Here is a 21,293-nt window from a genome sequence, read left to right as displayed (position 1 = left end):
GACGAGAGGTTATTTTGGGTAGTAAGATCGTGATACATATCGACACCTAGACCTGCTATGATATTTGTCTTGCAAACATTTGATTTGATTTGATTTTTTTTTTAAAACACATGAAATAACAGTTCATGTATATTTGACCACAGAGGAATAAAGTGTTCCTGTAGTAAAACCTTCCTTTGTGGCCTTTGATGGAAGACAAAACATGATTTGGCTGTCTCGACTGTCTCGACTGTCAAACCTGTGCTAAATGATTACTGTCAGGGTGAAAACCTGGTATTTCCAAAATGCCAAGAATCAGGACCTGAGATAAAAATGAATTTTGAGTTTGTCAAATGGGAGTTTTGAAAGACATCAGGCAACCTACAGTTAGAAAAATATCAAGTGTATTCAGGTGAACAATGATGACCGATCAGTTGCCTAAATGAGTTCTTAATGAGGCAAATATTTTCACAAAATCGTTTTTTCCCTGCATCATGTTATATATTTGGGGGGCTGTGGCTCAGGAGGTAGAGCGGGTCGTCCACTAATCGGAAGATTGGCAGTTCAATTCCCAGCTCCTCCAGTCTGCATGTCGCAGTGTCCTTGGGCAAGATACTGAACCCCAAATTGCTCCTGATGGCTGTGCCATCAGTGTGTGAATGGTTAGTTCCCCCTGATGGGCAGGTTGGGACCTTGTATGGTATCCCCTGTACCCATTCAGGGTATGAATGTGTGTGAATGTGATTCATAGTGTAAAAGCACTTTGAGTGGTCAGAAGACTAGAAAGGCACTATACAAGTACAGTCCATTTACCATATATTTATCATATCTCATTTAAAAACCCTTAAAAATGTAGGTAAGTTTGATATTTTGTAACCTGAGTTACACTGTTTTTTTTCCCTTCTACTGGTTGCATGAAGAAATGATTACTGGGTTCTCTGATGATGTGGTGACAGTGACGAGAATCAGCACTATTTCACTCCTCTCCTTGTGAATCGCTCTGCCAGACACACAGACCTGCACACATAAAAAAAAAAAACCTGCCTCACAGAGGGTTAAAACAACTGCCAAGAAGAAATCAGATTAAAATGAGGTTGGATCTCATTTCAGTTTTTCTCTGTCACTTTTTTCTTTGCTCATGACCCATTTTTCTGTGCTGCTGCAGGAGAGACGTAGAGGGAGGGAGGAGGGGGAGGTAAGGGAGGAATAACTTAAGTCCTCCACCCTGACAGACAGACAGAGAGACAGACAGGAAGGAAGAATGAAACAGAGAGGCAGACAGGAAGACAGGTGGGGAAAAAGCAGCAGTGAAAGCGACAGACAGCTCCTGCTAGTAAACAGCTTTGTATTTTGCATCACGTAGAACAAAAACACACTCATCTGAGCACTGTTTGTTCACTCATGTCTGAAGGTGTGCATAAGTGTGAATGTGTTCCTAAATCTGCCAGCTTTGAGGTACTAACTGAGCAGCTGATGTGTATTTGTGTCCCCTCTGCACAGGTCAATGATCACATTACTGAAGCTCAAGTGCACATGTAAACGGACCTTGAATTCCTAATGCTTTCAGCGAGTCACCAACGCCAATGAGTCCTGCTTTTTGTCTTCTGTTTTCAATCTGAATCTGTCTGATTGGCTCATATTTTCACCCTGCCTCCCATCAGAAGCAGCTGATTCTATCTAAGGAGCATCTATTTCAGGTGTGACAGCAGATCATCTAAACACACAAACATCCAGTCCCACACCTCCATTCAAACAGGTCAACACACGTACTCACCCAGCATCTGTGTGTGTGTGTGTGAGAGGAAAAGATAGAGATGAAGTGGGAGACAGTACCTGTCGATGATAACAGGGTCTGAGGGTGTCTCATTACGGTTTCCGCAGCTCTTCTTGTCACAGCACCGACTAAGAGAAGAGAAGAAGACAAGGGGCAAAGTTAGAAAAGGCTTAGACACAAGGAACACACGGTGCATTATAAGAGTTCAAATTTAGATGTTTAAATGGATGCGATACACCATATGTGTATTTTATTTTCACTGATGTGCCGAACGTTATCACCATATTCACAGCGACTGATCAAGTCTGTCTAAAACAGGCCAACAGGAGTTTTTCAGAAAGAAGTGAGTGTGCTGTGCTGAGCAGGGCTGTGCTGACAGCACGGATAAAAATAGACTTATATGACACGGAAAGTGAGTGTATAGCAGGATCTGAAAGAAATACACTAAGTTTTTAAGGAACTAGCCAGCCGGTGAGCTTAGCTGTGATACGTACCAAAATCCTGCTACCATACATCTTAATACACACACTGTGTAGTATCCAAAGTGAGTCGACTGACTGTTAGTTTAGCTTTTAAAACAGATACATCACCACAGCTGAAACAGACACAGCTGGATTAAGACCTCCATGGATCCCTGGGTGTTTAATCTCAAAGAGCCCCAAATGATTAAGAAGCAGTTTTAATGTATGGTTCATTCTCTCTATCCACTTGTCGTGGGTTGTGGGCGTACAAAGTGCAGGACTTTGTCAATCCGGATTCTGCTTACGCAGGTTGGTTAAGCAACAAAAGCACTTTTGTGAAGGAAAGGAGAAAATTACAGTTTCAGTTTAGACCATGATCTACCAAGCGCTGTGAGTGTTTAAACATAACCAGAAATAAAACCATCATCATGCTTTAGTTGCTACAAGTGACTATTGTATTGCAAGAGCTGCTGATACGTTCAATATCAGCATTTCCTCGTTATAACAATAGAGAATGTAATCTGGGTGACATTACGTTTCCTCATAGACATATTTGCTGTTACAAAATAGTAGTATATAAAAGTATATAATTAGAAGAGAGGGCTTGTAGATGGTCATTTAGCTAAATGAATACAATGATTTGTCAGGGGTACATGGTCTCCTCAAAGAATGCATATAGTCATAGTCATATATATGCATACCAATGGAAAACCAAGCAGCATCTACCGCAGCTTGAGTCTGAAGTCAATGCAGAAGTACGTTAAAGTGCAATGCCGCCGCCAGATGCTGGCTCCAGCTGACTCCGATTCAAAAGGCGTCAACTTCTCTCTAGAAATACTAAGTTAATACGTTATTTCAACAAGTCATTATGGTCTCAGTCGCTAAATTTGGACCCTCTAATAAATGATTAGACTTCCTCTCAGGACTGTGGGTGTGTTGATCGACTTCTCTCTCTCACCTGTTAGCTTTGCTGCACCTGTTAGGACGAGGAAACTTACAACTTTATCTTTATTACGCAATGCAGCCAGGTGACATCACAGCTGACAGATCAACAGGACAAACTTCTATAGTTTTGAGCCGCTAAAGACTCACTTACTGCTTATTTAAAAAACAAATTCAAGAGGCTATTATTGAGTTTGAGAGAACAGTTGCCCTTTGTGGTCTTTTAAAATTCATCATGACAACCTCTGCTCTGTCCTGATTGTACTGATGAACAGGTGGGGTGGAGGGTGGAGAGGCCTGGAGGCTCAAATGAGGAGAGGGTGGGACACACACATGTAAGAAAAAAAAAAGAACTGGCGTCCACACCGAAATTCACACAATGTGTACACTACAAGTCTGTCAAGGAGGCTTTCTTGCGTGCATCAATTATGAATAAAGGTGTAAGCAGAAGAGGGGGGGGGGGGGGTGAAGCCAGAGGTGGGAGTGGTGGTGAAGAGTGAAAGGGTGAGTGTGGGAGGGAAAGCCTAAACAAGGGGGAAAGGTTTATGTGAGAAGAAGAGGAAGGGGAGACATCTCAGGTTTCCCACTGTCACAGATGGCAGGGGTGGAAAGAAAGAGACTGATACGTTACACCTTACACATTGTCTCCGGTATCTGCCGCTCTGCCTCTCTTTCTGCTCTCTTCTGTCACTTCCTTTCTGCTGCTCTATGAACTGGGTCACTACATGGTCCCGTCAGAGAACAGCGAAGCACCAGTGAGAGGTTAGAGAGGAAGAAGAAAATGGGAGATAAGGGAATGGGAAAATTGGGAGCAGGGGAAAGAGAGGAAAGCCAAGCCTGAGGAGGAAAGGATGGGTGAGGAGAGGGGGGAGGTAGATGAGGAGGGGAGATTAAAGGAGAAGAGTAGAGGAAGAGAAGAAGGGAGCAGGGTGGAAGAGGTTATAAATGGAGGGGGAGTGGGACGGAAAACGAGGGGCGGGATGGGGGTAATGTAGCACTTATTGCTCTGGATCCTGGTGATCTAATCATCTGCCCTCCCCCGCATCCCTCCTCCACACACACACACACACAGACACACACACACACACATACAGTGTGTACATACACTTTTAAACAATAGAATCTCAATAGCATGATTTGGAGATGCCATTTTCACCTGTTCCTTATGTGAAAATGTTAGTAATAAATGTTTACAATCCATCAATTAGTCAATCAAGAGAGAATTAATTGTGAACATTTTTTGATAATTAATTAATTATTATTTATTGAGGAAAAATGCCAAACATCTACAGAATCCAGATTCTCAAATTTAAGGATTTGCTACTTCTCTTTGTTTTGTATCAATGTAAATGAAACATCTTTGGGTTTGGACTGTTGGTCAGACAAAACAAGCAATATGATGATGTCAATTTGGGCTCTGGGAACAATTTTCTAACATTTTATGGACCAAATGATTAATAAGTTAATCATAAAAATAATAGAGAGATTAATTAATAATAAAAAAGACTTGTTAGCTGCAGCCCTAAAGCCAACTGAGAAAGTTTGGTATGAAAACAGCAATAAAATACAATAACAAACCAATATGATGACACTTGGTGGATACTTTTATCCTACAGCATCACTGCATACACAGACCAAAGGGAATAAAACCTTACTATATGCTTCCATTATCATATAATCAGTCACTGATAACCAAAACCTTTCCATTATATGAAAAAAATAAACATCTGCCTGCCTGTCTGTCCTAATTGGAAGTTTCAGGGCCACTAAAGGTTTCTTTTCATCTGTATTTGCTCACAGTCTGCTGTTTTCTTTGTTGTAATTTCGTAAGAAATAATAAATATAATTGATTATCCATGAGTACTATTCCCCAAAGAGGTATCAAATACGAAAGTACCCCTCATTTTCAAGAAGCAATTACTATTATTCACTAACCAGCATTTCACAGGATGAAGCCATCATCATCATCATCTGAAATACAGAGAGACGAACCAACATTTGTTCTAAAAACACATGATACACACAGCACAGCAGCCTCCTCCATCTATTCTGGAGAAAAACCTTCCTTCTGTTCGTGCCAGAGCTCCAACCAGGTTTGCCACTCAGGGCTGTGCGGTGGCAGATTGGCTGGGAGCATATGGCTAATAGCACCATCATGACAATGAGCCACACTGATTAATGGACGCTCTGAGCTCTTTGTGTGTGTGTTCTGCGTTGTGTGTTGTGTGTGAGGCCCCCGCTGCAGAATCAGCATGTGAGAACATGAGGCAACAGCCGTAACTTTGACCCCAGCGGCTGTTGCAGACAAGCGAGTGTCTACACTCACTGCAGAAGTCATACTTGCTGCACTGTTGCTCCCTCGGAGGAATATTTTGAACAAGCCTGCAGGACAGATGCAGCGTGGACGGCTTTCTACTGTACAAATTCATATATACTGTATGTATATATACATTATATATCCTCTATTCCACACATGATGAACAACAATAATTTACGATAAAATATGTTGCCAAACACAATTTATTTATAAATTCCTTGTAAATCAGAATTTCAATGGGTTTTCCATAAACGTCTGCAGCTGAACAGCCTGAGCTATAGAATAAAATATTAGTGCGCCTGATTTCACAGCTAAAATCCCTGCTTGTGCATATAGATGAACCCCAATTTATATTGTTACAGTTAAAGTTGTTCAGTGACAAGGTCAGGGAATAAGAACAACTTAATTCATGTGCTAAATTTGAATTTTTATAACTGCGGTGTGCGTGAGCGAGCATGCATATGCATACTTGTGTGTGCGTGTGTGTGTGTGTGTGTGTGTGTGAGTGTGAGTCCCTGCCTATATTTTATAGTCAGATTGTGGAGGAAGGCCCATTTGTTAGCCATGAAACAACAGGAGGGTTCAGATTGACTAATGAGTTTCTCTGTGTCCTAATTAACCAGGCGTCACACACACACACACACACACATACCGCACATGCATCCACACACACATTTTCTATTGTATAGGATAGGTTGGTAAAATGCCTCCATAAATAGAACTCTTTCCTCCCAACCTACTTCTGAAGAAATTCATCTTTAGATTATAATTAAAGCAACAACTCTGATAGCTAAAACCCATCTTCCTCAACTGATACGGCTTCATGTGTATGTCTGCGTCTGGGTGTGTATGTGTTGGGGGGTTAATGAGGGTGACAAAATAAGGAATGTTTCGAGTACAGAGAGGTGATTGGTGGGAAGTTTCTGCAAATTAAAGTATGTTGCAGAAGTAAAGGGGATCAAGGGAAGAGGGGCGAGGAGAGGAGAGGAGCCGGAAGGTTTTTGTGATGAGGATGGACGTGAGCTGAGGAAGGATTACATGTGATGCAGTCACTCTCACCTGCACATGATCTCATGTGTCAGCAGCACTCTGCACATCTCTGGGTTCTTGTCTTGGCCTTCATAAACAATCGCCTGAAAAGAAAGAAACAGAGAGGAAAAGAAAATACATCGTTAGCAGACAGACAGAAAAACAGAATAAACAAGCAGCTCAAATCCAGAAAATAGTCTTCTCTATCCCTGATATGATGTTGGTTTCAAGTGTGTTCCTTCATTAAATTGTGATAAACTGTGAAATCCAAAGTCATGAGTAGAATTGGATCAATATATCTGTTAATTAAAAAGCAAACCTAAACAGTGAATAACATTATAAATAGGACAAATACACAAAAACATCACTTTATTGTCTTCCTACTCTTCTATTCTCAAAAGATATAATTACAGGAACACTTCCAGAAATTACTTCTAACTTAATAAGATATGTGTTAACCTGAGCACATTTTTCAGACACTCTGATAGATGCCAGTCATTGTCTGCATCAGTGCATGAATGCATGAAAACATATTTGCATGTTTTTCAGACCACTGCACACAGATGGTTATATTTTGCAGAGCTGCACTGTGGAACAACACAATGACGATGTCAAACTGGGAAGATTGTGTTTTTTTAGTAGTGTAGCTGTGATATATGTATATTTTCTTTCATCAGTTTAAGGCAGTGACATCGGGGTGTTGTTTGATTAACAGGTTAATTCCCACTTCACCTCAAAGAACACATAGTTCAGCAGCAACACCTCTGCACACACTCACACTCATTGTCTCTGCATGGGGTGTCTGTCAACCCCCCCTCCCTCCACACACACACACACACACACACACACATACACACCTGTGAACGAGGTGTGTTTTAGAAAATCCACAAAATAACGACCATGTTGCATCTGCTCACATGCTGATCAGGTGAATCTCTGACGTCTGATGCTCCAAAGAATAAGTTGTGTATTCGCAGTGGCCACAGTTTATTAAAGGGCTTCAGCTTTACAGTTTTTCAGTTATACAATAATCCTCTTTTAAAGGAAGCTCAGCATAAAGCGACAGCACAAGTCACACACCACTAACATATCTATCAATCAGCACACATGCCCTGTCTGTCTATGGTCTACTCCAGTCTGTTTGATCTGTCGTTCCAAACTGCAGCGAGTTTCAATGAGTGACGAGTTCACTTTTCTCACGAAACAATAAAGAAGTTTCAGTGTCCTCTATCATAGTCTTCAGCTGGGTTTCACACTACCTGCTGCCATCAAGGGAACATAAGTTTAGGTTTATTCACACTTTTAGGAAATTATGGTCATTTAGCTCAGTGAAATCCTAACAATCTGCAAAACATTTACTAATGTCATATGTGGAAAACTGAAAACAGTGACTCACTAACACTGATTATACACATTCACATATTATGAATCCTCAGTCTTACTGATCTATAAAGGTTATCAAGTGTCAAACAGGAACTTAACAGCTCCAAAAACTCAATTCTGAACTCCTCAGGAATCCAGCTCTGTTCCTGTCCTGTCATTCCTTCGCACTGCACCATTCTGTGCAGGAAAGACAGTGAAGATGTTTTGCCATTTGGAAAAATTGGGCTCAAAGAACTGACAGATGATGAGGTTGTTTGAAGAAGTAGATAGGAAGACAAAGGAGAGGCGCTCTAAAGGGGACATATCACGCACGTAAATGTAAAAAAACACTAACAGTAGGATTTGACTTCTTTTACTCATTCTTTGCTCGAAAATGGAAACTCAAATACATCCACACATGTTTGAGCCAGAATCGATCCGAAATATGCGAGCAGACAATGTGTACAACCTTAGCAACAAAGGCTATAGAACAGACGGCTATTTGTGGGCATGCACGAATAATCTGATGTCATCACGAGGAGGAAGTAGTGTTAACTTTGAGCATTTTGGAGCATTTTTACACACGTTCACCTAAAATTTTGGAAATTTGACAATGTTTAACATACACATCTGACATCATAGCATATAAAAATGCCAAAAATGTCCCTTTAGAGAGTAATATTGTATAAATCTCATCTTGACGTGAGCCTGGACTGTCCCACCAGGAGCCCCAGGGCGAGCATGTCCCATGGGCCCTAACATGAGCTGAGACTGTAGACCGAGTCCCTCATTTGTAGGAACTACAGCCTACGTGGCCCCCAAAAACTAGCTTTGAGCTCTGCAGCATTAATGGAGGGCAGCAACAGCGGCTACACAGTCTAAAGGCCCCATTATAATATTGTTGTAGCCTAAAGCATTTCATACTAATAGCTAGTTGTCTCGGGGACCCTCTGCGTTTCTGGAATTGGAGCCCCCATTTGCTTCAGGGCCCTGGGCCCTTGTCAGTTGTAATCTTTCATGCATGTGCATATATTCCAGTTGAAAACCACCTGCTGAAAATGTAGCGAGACATGATCCTGGAGCCTTAAGGGTTCTTTGTGGTCCAAAACCGTAGAGATGTGCATGCCCAGTCAATGCAGGCATGAGTATGTTTAATGTGTCTCACTCAGTTAGTGCAGCTTAAGGTAGACAGAGCTAGTGCTAAGCTAATATTTCCAAAAGAACCACTTCAGAAGCTGTATGATGACGGACATAATGGCAGAGTAGGGGCTGATGTGCAATGTCAGCCAAATGGGAAGCAAATAAGTCTATGCAGAGAGCAAGATACGCAGATATCCAGACTGAAAACCTTTCATTTCTTTGACCTCGGCCAAAGCAAAGAAGCTCCTGTTGACACAACATAAAGGTTGATCCAACAGCCATTTGAAATAGCTTCTCTAATCCCTCTCCATCAATATTCAAACTGTAAAATTTTCCCTCAATTGCGGTTTAATGAAATCAAATCTGACTGTGGGAACTGTACTAAAAAGATAAAACAGACAGGATTTGAAGAGGAAATGTACCGTAGAAGCCATATTCCTGTCTCTGATTAGACCTGCTCATTGTGCCCTGGGAAAAGAGTGGGCCAGGCAACTTCCTTTAAACTTGCTTTCTACCCTGGACAAATATGAATCAATCTCATCTCAACCTCTCTTTTCTTCTCTCTTTTTTTGTACTTTTGCTCTTTTGTTTGCTCTGTCTCTCTCTCACACACACAAAGACAAAGAAGAAAACCCTCTCACCTTGGGCCAGGTGAAGGCATTTATCTTTATGAACAGAATTAGGACTGACGTAACTGTGCTTTCCTCCAAAGTCACAGGAGAGGTCAATAAATCCTTATATGTGTTCACTTTTTTAAAGTTTCTTAAAACTATCACCTCCCTCTAATAACTCTGCAATAGACAGAATAGAAACACACACATAACAACTCATATTAACCATGCTTCCTTTATCCTGGTTGATCGTAACGTTAGCAGGTCATTTTTTCCCTTTGGAGTTCTTTCCTTACTGAGTCCTTGCTTTTCATAATGTTGACTCATCTCCTTCTGCACCAGACCTGGGCAAAAATCTAGTAGCCTAATCCTTGCTTTGTTCTGACCCTATTTAGACCCTATTTGGGGTCCATTTAACTGCACCATGATCTCACTGATTTTGTGGATCATAAACTGCTAGATCAAACTTCTAAATGTGTTAAGTTCCTGAGAACGCTTGCTCTGTCCAACTTGGCAACCTGGGCCATCTGAAGGTCCAAGCTAGAAAAAAATGACTACCAGAATCAATTAAATCTACCCTCTATGACAGGCTCTTGGCTAAGTGTGTAAATTCCTCTACACCGTCCCGGCCTCCGTTTGTCTTCATCACTCTGTCACCTCGTCTGCTCCGCTCCTCTCTTCTCTTTCATCTGCCTTTTTCCTCCTCTGTCTCCTCCCTCTCCTCCGCCTCTACCGAGCCTTTCATACAGCATCTCTGCCGCTCTCTCCTCCAGCCTTTGAAGTTGCGTGACATGCGCGGCGTGTAAACAAGGCGGCGATAAGCAGGGGAACACACTTCCTCCTGCGTTAGTGTCAGGTCGACTAGAGAGCTAGTGATCCGACAAGGCCACAGTGACAGACGTTTTATTCTCCGGGACAGAGTCGTGATCAACCGACACCAAGTCTTGCTTTTTTTTGAAGAGTAGGAGACGTTCTTCTCCTCCACTTTACACAATCAGTTCTGGTCCTCTCAGTGCACGCACACACAATAAAGAATAGATATGAAGAAATAGCAGGATAGGAATTAAGTGCCAAACATTGTTAGTTTCCTGGCAGTAGAATCATCGATAAACAGAATCAGTGATATTAACCTTATAGAGCAGCACTCAGTAATATTCTCAACATGATACAAATAATATCATCCTGTAGCACATCCAACATTAAATAGCAGAACATTAGACCTTACTTTTACAGATTTGAATACTGGACAGCAATGATCAACAACCAAAGCTGGAAGTCTGCATTTTAAAGGCACCTTTGTCATTTTTGACCATATAAAATGCATCCATGTGTGCACAGTAATTGAGAAAAAAAATAAGAATTTCGTATGTTATTGAATGAATCGTGTTCAGAAACATAGAGAGAAAAAGTTCTGACATCACTTGCAGACAAGCTGCGGCTCCACTAACTTTTGTGCCTCAATGTAATCTCTCATTGAGGTTTTTTGTCATCTGTCTTTCTGAAAAAACAAAGTTTACTATTTATATTTTACATGGAATTAGTATCTGCAGCACTTGCTATTAGTATTTGAACCCATTGTGAAGTTTATATAATATTATAATTTATCTAAATTGCTTCACCCTCATCCTTCCTTCTCCTAAACTTCACCTCTTTCTATTCTTTTGAGGTCGTCTCGTCTTTAAAACCACTTGAATGACCTCTGTGAGTCAAGCTGGCGACGTTAAAACCTCAAACATCTTGGGATTGTGGGAAATTGTGTTTGTTAGAGTCTGCTAAAAACAGAAATATTAAATCAATGTTACATCGCTTTTTAAAAATGTGCAGCGTGCAGTGAACAGCTCAGCAGATTGTAGAGCTGCTGAGCTGATCATTTTGAATTATGTCAATATGGTTTTGAATATTCTTACTTCCAGACCAGGAACTGGTATTCAGTTGACAAACTTGACGGATGTAGAAAAAATCTTTAACAGCGTCTGAAACATGAACAACTTAGCTATTGTCTACTGTTAAACACTATATTACTGGTTAAAAGGCCGCCAATCAGTTCGGGAATGACAGAAGATTCCAGTCATGTGTTTTGAATTTTGGTGTATGGATCACAGCGTGTCTTTAATGGTGAATTAAGTTTTAGTAAACGGCAATGCAAACTCTGTTTTTTCCTAAAGAAAACAGTAACTGGGAACAATGAGTGGCAGACCAGCAGTGTATGTGTGTGTGTGTGCGTGTGCGTGTGAGTGTGTGTGTGTGTGTGCGGTGAGAGAGAAAGTGGCCATGACATCACTGACCAGTGAAGCCAACCACACGGCTGTTTTGGTTTGACCACCTGTTAGTGTTCCATTGCTTTACCGCTGTGAATCACACACACACACACACACACATAACGGCTGTTTTTTTATCCAGCATAAAGAGATTTTATGTTTGAAAAGGAAAAGTCATTTTTCCCCAAGACGCTGAGGAATCTGCCTGCATGAGTGTCGGTCTGTGTATATGTATGTGTGTGTGTGTGTGCGTGTGGTGGCAGGAGTTTTAGAGAGAGAATAAGAGGAAAACAAATGGCAAAGAGCACATGCAGGTATTCAGTATAAAGGCACTTAGGCAAAGCCGCACATGTTCAACTGTGGACCAGCTATTCCTCATGTTGTGGGGACTCGCCTCCCTTAGGGGGACAAAAAGCAAAGTCCCCTTACCGTAAATCATTAATTTTAGGGTGAAGACTTGGTTTAAAGTTAAGGTTAGTTCAGGGTTATGTTAAGGTTAGGATAAGTCTCCAAGAAATTAATGTAGGTCAATGTAATGTCCTCTGAAGTGATGGAAACACAACTCTGTGTGTATGTGTGTGGGTGGGTGTGTTTTAAGGGGTCAAAATTTTTTTCTCTCTGGACCTTCCACTGGCAGCAAAGCCCGACTGACTGTGTGTGTGTGTGTGTGTGTGTGTGTGTGTGTGCGTGCCGGTCTGTTACCCCACCAGGCTCAAGCTAAACAGTGTTATTAGGGAACAGTGTGGTCTCTTAGGCCTGCCAGAGACAGACACTCACACAAACACACACTCAGCATGTGGTGCAGCGCGGCGGCGGCAGCAATGTGACACCCTATCAGGGCCTGGAGTCACATTAGCAAGTATTCAGTGCATAGTGTGGCTCCATATATCTCGCCACACACACACATACACAATGCATTACACCACGTAGAAAACGCTCACTCTCTGTTTCTTGTGCAAAAACAAAACGAAAAATCTTCAGTCTGACTGTTTACCTGAAGAACATTGAGCACAAAACTGTCTGTCTGTCTGTCCTCTATCTGTTGTCTCTCTTTTCTCTCCCTGCATACTCTCTCCGTCTCTCGCTCATAAACGTACAGTACATATAAACAAAAACACAAACATTAACAGAAAAATTGGATCTGATCAGAAAACGCTTGCTGCTCAGCACACCAAATCCCAGAGGTGCCGTTATATCTTTCCACTTCCTACTGTGAGCAGCAGAATTACGCTCCTGTTCCTCAACACCCGCTCGCTGCCTCCTTGCTCTAATCACAGCGAGAGAAGTACAGGCAAAAAAACGCCTGAAGCCATGCAGTGTGCGTGCCCCCCACCCACACACACACACACACACACCCACCCACAGACACACACATACATAAACACTCAGTTTTTGTGTGTGTGTGTGTGTGTGTGTGCAAGTGCATGCAGATAGAGGAGGGCGGCGGAGTACAGGCGGATCAGTGGAGCAGCTCATTGTCAGAGAGGTAACAGGAGAGGTGACAGACTGCTGTGAGAGTGTGTGAGTGTGTGTGTGTGTGAGTTAAAATGTGTGTTTACCTGTTTAGTCATGGAGTCTATGAGTCGAACATAAAAGTCCTGCTCTGTTCTGATGCCTGTTGGGACGCAGGAGAAGAGAGGAAATCATAAACTCGACATTTGATTTTGACAAGCACAACACACACACATTAATAATCATGTTCAGTCAAATCAGGTAAAGATTAATTATTCCAGGAGTAGCTCAGTAGTTCTCAACCTGGGGGTCAAGACCCTCCCAAGAGAGTTGAAATATAAATCTTAAGGCCCGGCAGATGATTAACATATATGTAAAATTATATGTATTTTTTTTTACTTTTTATAATCTTTGTTTTTAATACATTCCTCTTAATAAATTTACCTCTTTAGGCCTCTTGAAATCATTTTAAGACAATCTGAGAAGGAATAATCATTTTGTGGTTGACACAGGCAACCTGACATCGCCTCATTTAAGGGGTCACAAGTGAAAAGTGTTGCACTTTGGAAGCTCGAGTGTGTGTATTAAAGATCAGCCAGTAGCTGTTCATCACTTCACACCGTGACAATCAATGTTACTAAATTTCTGTGTTTTTTATTGTAATACTGAGCCTAAGTAAAGTCAAGTCAATTTTATTTTTATAGCCCAAAATCATAAAATTACCATAAGATTTACAATTTGTACAACATCCTCTGTCGTTACACTCTCTGCTCCAGTTATGATACAATAAAAAAAAAACAGTGATTCGAACACCCAGAACCCATTAAACTCTCATACTGTTTTGTTGGTGCAACATAACATTTCCAGAGATATCAAATCAATAATCACAAAGCACAAATTGTAGCTTTTAATTGCCCACATGTCTTAATCCCAGAGGAGGCTGGAGCTGTGATATCCCTGCCAGTTTGTATAGTTTCCCTCCCAGCTGAGAGAGAGTCTGATAGGCCTGAACAGCACAACATACAGCCACATTGACAGCAACACTTCAATATGGATAAACTCATTTAGAGACAATGACAAAGCAGCTAAATAAATCACTTGCAACACTTGCTCAGAAACAGTGAAATTAATCCAGAAATTACATAACTGTCAAACACTACAAGTGCAGTTTCTGCAAGTTGTGGCAGCCTGTTGGCCTTCTGCAACACTTCAGCTCACTGCTTCCAGGAAAATACACATTTATCCATATTTAAATCTAAAAAAAACATCAGCTAGTCACTGTGAATTTGTTCTCTTCCTCAAGCTGATTTGGTTAAATAAAGTGTAGGAGTGTTTGAGTGTCAGGCTCCTCACTCACCGTTACTGTACAGGAGCTGCAGCCGGTAATGAATCCCGTTATTGGTCTTTTCTCCGCTCGTCTCCTTAACACACACAACAAACACTGAGCTGTTTATTGAACATTTTAGGATGTTTTTGTTTTTTTTTTTAAAGCACGTCTCTGCAGATGTAGGCCTGCGGAATATATCCAAGTTATTGAATACTTAAATAAACGTGATTTATGTTCACAGCGGGGGCAGCCTTGTAATTTCTACCGTGTGTAATCATCATGCTGTTATTGTGGCTTTTTAATTCCTCTGTAATCACCGGTTATGTTTGCAGGGCAAATAAATTCCAACAGTAAATTTCAGCTAATTTAAACGGTGTCATAACTGATGAGGAGACCGGTCGCCCCGCCGTTGTTTATGTAGAAAAGTGGTTGTGTTGAAAAGAGCTGTAAATTAAAACCATTTCAATGTCGAAAGGGATTTTTGTTCTATTTGTCAAATGCACAAATGGATCGAAGGAGGTTTATGAATTACAGTATAGTTGAATTACAGTGTGCATTTATTGTTTACTATTATAAATATATCATTTTAGCAACAAGATGGCTATAATAATAATAATAATAACAGTCAAATAATAGGCTAGTAATAATTGTTATTTTTAATTACAGTAAACATTGATAAGTTACTGTAATTATGTAAAACGTGATAATAAACAAAAATCAGTGACACAGCAATGGAATAATCAAGCCTTGAGAAAATCTAAATTATAAATAATCCTTCAGGATATTAATTAACGAGAATAATATGAGTTTGAGTTTCTGCACCAACCTTTTCTTTCTCGATGAAGTCCACGAAGTTGGTCCTCTCAATCTCCACCGGCTGACCCTGCCGGTCGTACAGAGCCAGAACGAAGTGGAAGAAGTTGGACTTCCGCAGGTTGGAGGGCGGCTGCTTCTCAAAGTGAGCCCGGGCCAGACCCACTCCACTGCGGACACACAGGCGCGGATGAGTCGGTGTTAGGATGGTGTGGAGGCTACAGTAGTTTAACTTTGGAAACATAAGGTTTTAAAAATATGAAGGCCTATAAGCTGTGTACATTTATTTAATTTGCTTGATTTGAACCTTTTAAGGCTGATCTTGAAGATCTTAATGATTTTCCAGAGAGGCTATTTTATGAAAAACTCCCAAAACTCCCAAAAAGATTTTCTGAAAATATAATCAAATCTATTTATATTCATGAGATCATGATTTATTCACCTTGACATCACTGACTCTGTGCACCAAAGGGGAGATTTTTGTTCCCCTTGAATACAACTTTGTTTATTTAAAAAAAAAGGCAACATGTAAAAAAAATTTGTCTAAATTTTAAACACCCATGATTTATTTATTTTGTCCTTTTGGCTTCATTAAATCTCAGCCAAGTAAAACGGACATAATATGAGCTTTGTGCGTAAAAATCTGTGGCACAAACACATGTTGAAATTAGCCTATATTAGTGCGTTGTCTTAAAATTAACTAGGCTATTCAATGTGCTGGTGTATCATTCCGCATAAGAATATCAATTTCCCAAATCATCCTAGCAGCAGTTAAATCCAGGTTTCTTTCTCCGGACAGCGCCGAACAGACAGCAGCATCAACACAGCCTCATGTCCTGCACAGGCGGCTGTGGAGTCTTGACACAGGAGAAGAAAAAAAATCACGTTGTTTCCATGATTTTTGGTAAATGCAGGAGGAGGATGGCAGCGTGTCTCCTCCGACACGGGCAAAAGCTCACCTTTGGGCGGCCGTGTTGGCGTCCAGCACGCCGCCCCCCTGCATCCAGCTCCGGACAGCGTTCATGCCTCCCAGCGGCTCCTCCTTCAGGCTGCTGCCGCTTCTCTGGATGCTCTCCTGGATCCCGAACATGAACAAATCTCCGTGGCTCGGTGCCTGTCCCTCCGTTTCTAATGTCTCTCCTCGCCTGGCTGTGCACTTGTTCTCCCGTGGATCCGTCACTCTGATTCAAGAGGAGCAACGTGGGTGCGCTCTCTGCTGCTGCTGCTGCTGCTGCTGCTGCTGCGCGCTTCGCTAGAAATCAAGCAGTGGACTCTTTTATCCCTTCTTGTCCTGAGCAGAGAGTGGGTGCTAAAACGGAGGGGAAATCATATCGAAATAGTGTCCAAACTCTTAAAAACACGATTTATATCGCCAGAAGGACTGCAGGAAGTGGAGTGACCCAGTGTGGAAAGCTGTTAAAAAGTCACTCCTGATGCGCTTAGAGATCCACAGTTTGAGCTGTCAGAGAGAAAAGAGAGATCAGCTAGCACCCAGATGAGATGTCATCATTATCTGACACGTGTGTCTTCCTCTTTTCGCTCTTTACTATCTCTTCTTCGCCCTCAGTCCAGCGGTCCGGGACGTGTTGAGGTCTGTGGTGTCCAGAGCAGCGCTGCTTCCTCCGGATGGCTCCGCTCTCTCTCGCCGCTGCGCTTCTCTCTCTCTCTCTCTCTCTCTCTCTCTCTCTCTCTCTCTCTCTCTCTTTCTCTCTCTCTCTCTCTCTCTCTCTCTCTCTGAGGAGAAACGCTTTGTGACTCTTCCCAAAGGACTCTCTCTGAGAACCAAACACGGGCTTCTCCCGCCCCGGGGGAAGAGAGGGAGCTAGGATGGGAAGGGAGGGGAAGAGGGGAGGGGACCGGAGGAGAGGAGAGGAGGGGACAAGACTGGAGGAGAAGAGAGGAGAGGAGAGGAGAGGAGCCGCCCCCAAACAAAGGCGAGAGTGGAGTCAGGTCCGCCCCATGCAGCTCTGTCCTCCTCTGTCCTCTGTCCTGTCCGGGGTCCCCTCTGTCCTTGCAAAAACTCTTATCTATAGCTACAACATTAATTCTGGTGCGCGACACAACACTGACAATTGACTGGAGGGGAAGTTCCGTGCAGAGCAGAGTCATGATCCTGCTGGAATAGTTTGCTAAATGGCACTTCAGCAGGATGGATATTTCTCGGTTGCAGGACAATCACGACCTCATTACCTAAAATATCAAAGCATGGAAAGATTAAAAATTTACAAGATTTGACTGGAACTTTAAGGCATAGAAATACAATGTTCTATTTGTTTTTCATTCATTAAAAAAAAACCTTTTTCACAGCAAGTACTGCAGCTTTCAGACTTCCAGGTTTCTGTCAAATTCAAATAACCAAATTAAATCTTGGGCTCAGTGCGTAATGAAGGTTTAATGCCTCAAAAATGAAAATTAAAGAAGTGCAAAACTATGGATATTTAGCTCGTATCAAACAGTCTTTAGGCCCGCTATTAGACAAATGTGATCTAGAGACATTTGGGGGAATTTGATATGAAACCTCTGCCTGTACATTTACATCTTTAGTTTTATTTAGAGCAGCTGCCGAGGCTCAATTATAAAAGCCATATTTCATCGTCACAACATATCCCTGCTCCCCATTGTCCTCCGTAGGCCTGCTTATTGCAGGCTATAACGCCGCAAGACGCACAAACAAAAGTGACAATAACAATAATTAGCTCGAAATAACAATGAACATAATTGAGGATAATTGCTACCAGATTTTCCCGCTTTGTCTCTCCCTCCAGCACCATCTGTTATTTGAAACAATTCATCACGCCGCAGAGAGGAGATCCAGACAAAATACAAATATTAATAGATAATTCTGTGAACTCTTTTTTTTAATAATAATAAATAAATAAAGCTATTGATCTGTTAAGGTGCAAAAGGTCAACAACTTTTGTATTATTCAGCCGGCTGTGGAAATGATTGGCAGGGCGAGCTGGCGCTGTTCCAGGCTTTAATTCCCAAAGGTTATATTGAAAAACGCTCTTGACCTTGATTATGGAGAATAAGAGTCTTTTATGCTCCAGTTTCCTGCTTATAGAGGGAGAGAGACAGCAGCACGTATACAGCTGAGAGGGAAAATATGAGTGAATGAAGGAGTGTTGACAAGATCTGATCGGTGAGGGCTAAATGTGTGTGTCAGCTCATTTAAAGATATTAAAGAAGAGATTCATCTCGGCATCTCCACTCATACATAATGACACAAGACTTAATCTGTTGTATATTCTCTTGCAGATTATAGAATTAGGCCTCAAAATATTTAAAGGTAAATTGTTAGGAAGGGATATTATCTATATAGACAGATTTCAGATTTTTAATTGAGGTCAAAGGCAGGTTTGAACATCAGAGATGTATCTAAAACGAGACTCAAATCCTGTTGGATTATTGTATCACACGAGGCTGCAGTGCACAATGTGAAAAGGCAACTGAAAAAGTTGATTTAAGCGTCACATAATCTACATGAATATTGAATTGTTATACTGGAGATTTCCAAAAGTGAGATGAAGAAATTGTCTTAATAATAAGAAACTCAAACATACGCAAAAATGATCATTTTGAGTCCAACAGGAGCCTTTTGAAGATCAGGAACACCGTCGTGTCCGGTATCATGTCACTATGAGCTCACTGTGACAGAAATAGGGCTGGCTGTGAGTGTTTGCGTGTCTCTCTCCTGATGTCAGTTCCCTCCTCAGTCTAAAAACAACACAACAGCGCCATCATGTGTCTGACCCGCCCAACTACACAAGAACTGATGCACCGGACTAAACCTTACATTAAAGATCCCCTGCAGACATGTATTAAGACATATAAAAATAAATACTTTCATTAATAATTGTGTATGATATGTTTTTTCCACAAAAAAAGCTAAATTACATCATTAAAGTCTCCCTCTACTCAAAAATATGTTGTTTTTTCTTGTTCCTGCAGGTGAATATTTGAGCTTCACTGTGCAGAATAATGTATGTGCAGAGTTTGACACTAGAAGGCTGTTTTCACATCAATCTGCTGAAAGTAGAAAGTTTCTCTGAGTTCACTGAAAATTAAATTTTAAGGGGCGGGCCTACAAGCATGATTTGTGACATCACAACTAGTTTGGAGCCAATCATGATCCAGTATGCTACTTATGGACTTACATATTCATAGATTCTGGATTTTTAATGAGGGAGAAGGAGTAGATGTTATTTTAAGGATTTGAAAGTGGTAATTAAACATTTTTTAATGGGAAACTATTGTATTCCCCAACAACCAAAGTCTTTTCATATGTTTTAAAGCATGTCTGGAGCAGATCTTTAAAATGATGTCTACTCCTTCTACCTCATAAAAAAAAAATCCAGAATCTATGAACATGCAAATATTTCTCATTTCGAGATGTCTCCTACTTTACTGTAAAGTTAATTCTGTGTTTGTGCACAAGAGGCTTCAAGTTTCCACATCACATTTGTGTTAGTTGCATATTCCACAACTGTTGCAATGTCACAAATCATGCTCGTAAGTACACACCTTAAACTTAGATTTTCCAATGAGCGCAGAGAAACTTTCCACTTTCAGCAGATAAATGTGAAAACAGCCTTCTAGCGTCAAACTCTGCACATACATCATTCTGCACAGTGAAGCTCAAACATCCAGAAGAAACATATTTTTGAGCAGAAGGGGACTTTAAGCAACAGGCCCTTTTCACAGAGGACATTTTGATGGTTAACAGTACTAAAAGCATAGTTGTAAACAATAAAATTAATGATTACTGGGACCAACGAATCCTCCAAATAAAACGACCAGACACACCGTCTGAATGTCGATCCAGATCGAACATTTTGAAAAAATCTTGATGTATTTCAGTTGTTGAAATTAGAAAGTAATAGAGGATTGTGCAGTGTATGTGCACTAAAGTACCTGAGTGTTTTATATTTTAGCCATTTTATTTAAATGATTGAAGTCTTCATTATTCATGTTCTGGTAAAACAACACATATTTGGAATATAAACTGAAAATTGGATAAAATCTCCGATACTTCGCTCAAGATCTAAGTCAATATTTCTTTAAGCTCATATCCTCTCGTAGAAAAGTCAAACTAATCCAAAGTCTGAGAACATGTTGATGCAGTTCTGAATTTAAATCACTTGAGGGCGATATTCCTCTGCTGTATGAAATGTATCAGCAGCAGTAAAGGTACAGACTCTAAAATCACTTCATATTGTGTTACAGTGACACTGAAGGGTCATTTTCAGGTTACAGAGTCAAATATGGTCAACATTAACAAACCTGTCCTGTCAAGTTGTCAGGATAGCAAGTGTGTTTATATTAAGAGTGTATCCACTACGATCTTTTACACAAGTAAAAGAAATCTGTTTTTGCATTCATAGAGAAAAAAAATGTCACTTTTTCATCTTGGCTTCACCATGATGCAAAACACATCTTTATGCTCTTTTTGACTTTTTTTGATCTCTCTTTTTTTAGATAATACATCTCACAAGAGAAGGAAAATAATACTAAAACTACTTCCCCTGCTCTTCCAAAAAAAGACAGACTACTTTCCCTTCGGCAAAAATGAAAAAATATAGAATAAAAGCAGACGTATAGTTTAAGGGTCACAGCTAACCAAGCCAAGGTTGTGGTCTTTTCTACACTGCAGCGACTGATTCCCCTCCTCTACTGTAGTCTGATAGATGAAGGCTACAGTTTATGCCATCATCTTATAAATGCTGGTTAGAGGAGAAAAGACCACTCATGGCTCGACCCAAAAGTTTAAAGGTTCTATATGTAGGAATCAGAAATTCTTTTTCATTAGTGACACCGGTGGCCGATAA

General features: G+C 40.9%; 1 protein-coding gene across 4 annotated transcripts in view; it reads right to left on the bottom strand.

The window, feature by feature from the left end:
- Positions 1-17,016, bottom strand: part of LOC137195785 (transcription factor COE1-A-like) — a 94,087-nt gene extending 77,071 nt beyond the window's left edge. For 3 of the 4 annotated variants that reach the window (XM_067608399.1, XM_067608401.1, XM_067608402.1), the window contains exons 1-6: positions 16,425-17,016; positions 15,479-15,635; positions 14,683-14,746; positions 13,433-13,488; positions 6,533-6,606; positions 1,813-1,881 (exon numbers count right to left, since the gene is read on the bottom strand). In XM_067608399.1, the coding sequence (XP_067464500.1) occupies positions 1,813-1,881; positions 6,533-6,606; positions 13,433-13,488; positions 14,683-14,746; positions 15,479-15,635; positions 16,425-16,555 (551 nt within the window). In that variant the 5' untranslated portion in view covers positions 16,556-17,016. The remainder of the gene's footprint in view (positions 1-1,812; positions 1,882-6,532; positions 6,607-13,432; positions 13,489-14,682; positions 14,747-15,478; positions 15,636-16,424) is intronic. The other variant, XM_067608400.1, reaches the window with a different exon arrangement.
- Between the last annotated feature and the right edge of the window lie 4,277 nt (positions 17,017-21,293).

The sequence above is a fragment of the Thunnus thynnus genome, chromosome 13, assembly GCF_963924715.1.
Source record: "Thunnus thynnus chromosome 13, fThuThy2.1, whole genome shotgun sequence".
NCBI lineage: Eukaryota > Metazoa > Chordata > Actinopteri > Scombriformes > Scombridae > Thunnus > Thunnus thynnus.
Note: the sequence above shows the minus strand (reverse complement) of the source record. Positions and strands in the feature narration are given on the sequence as shown.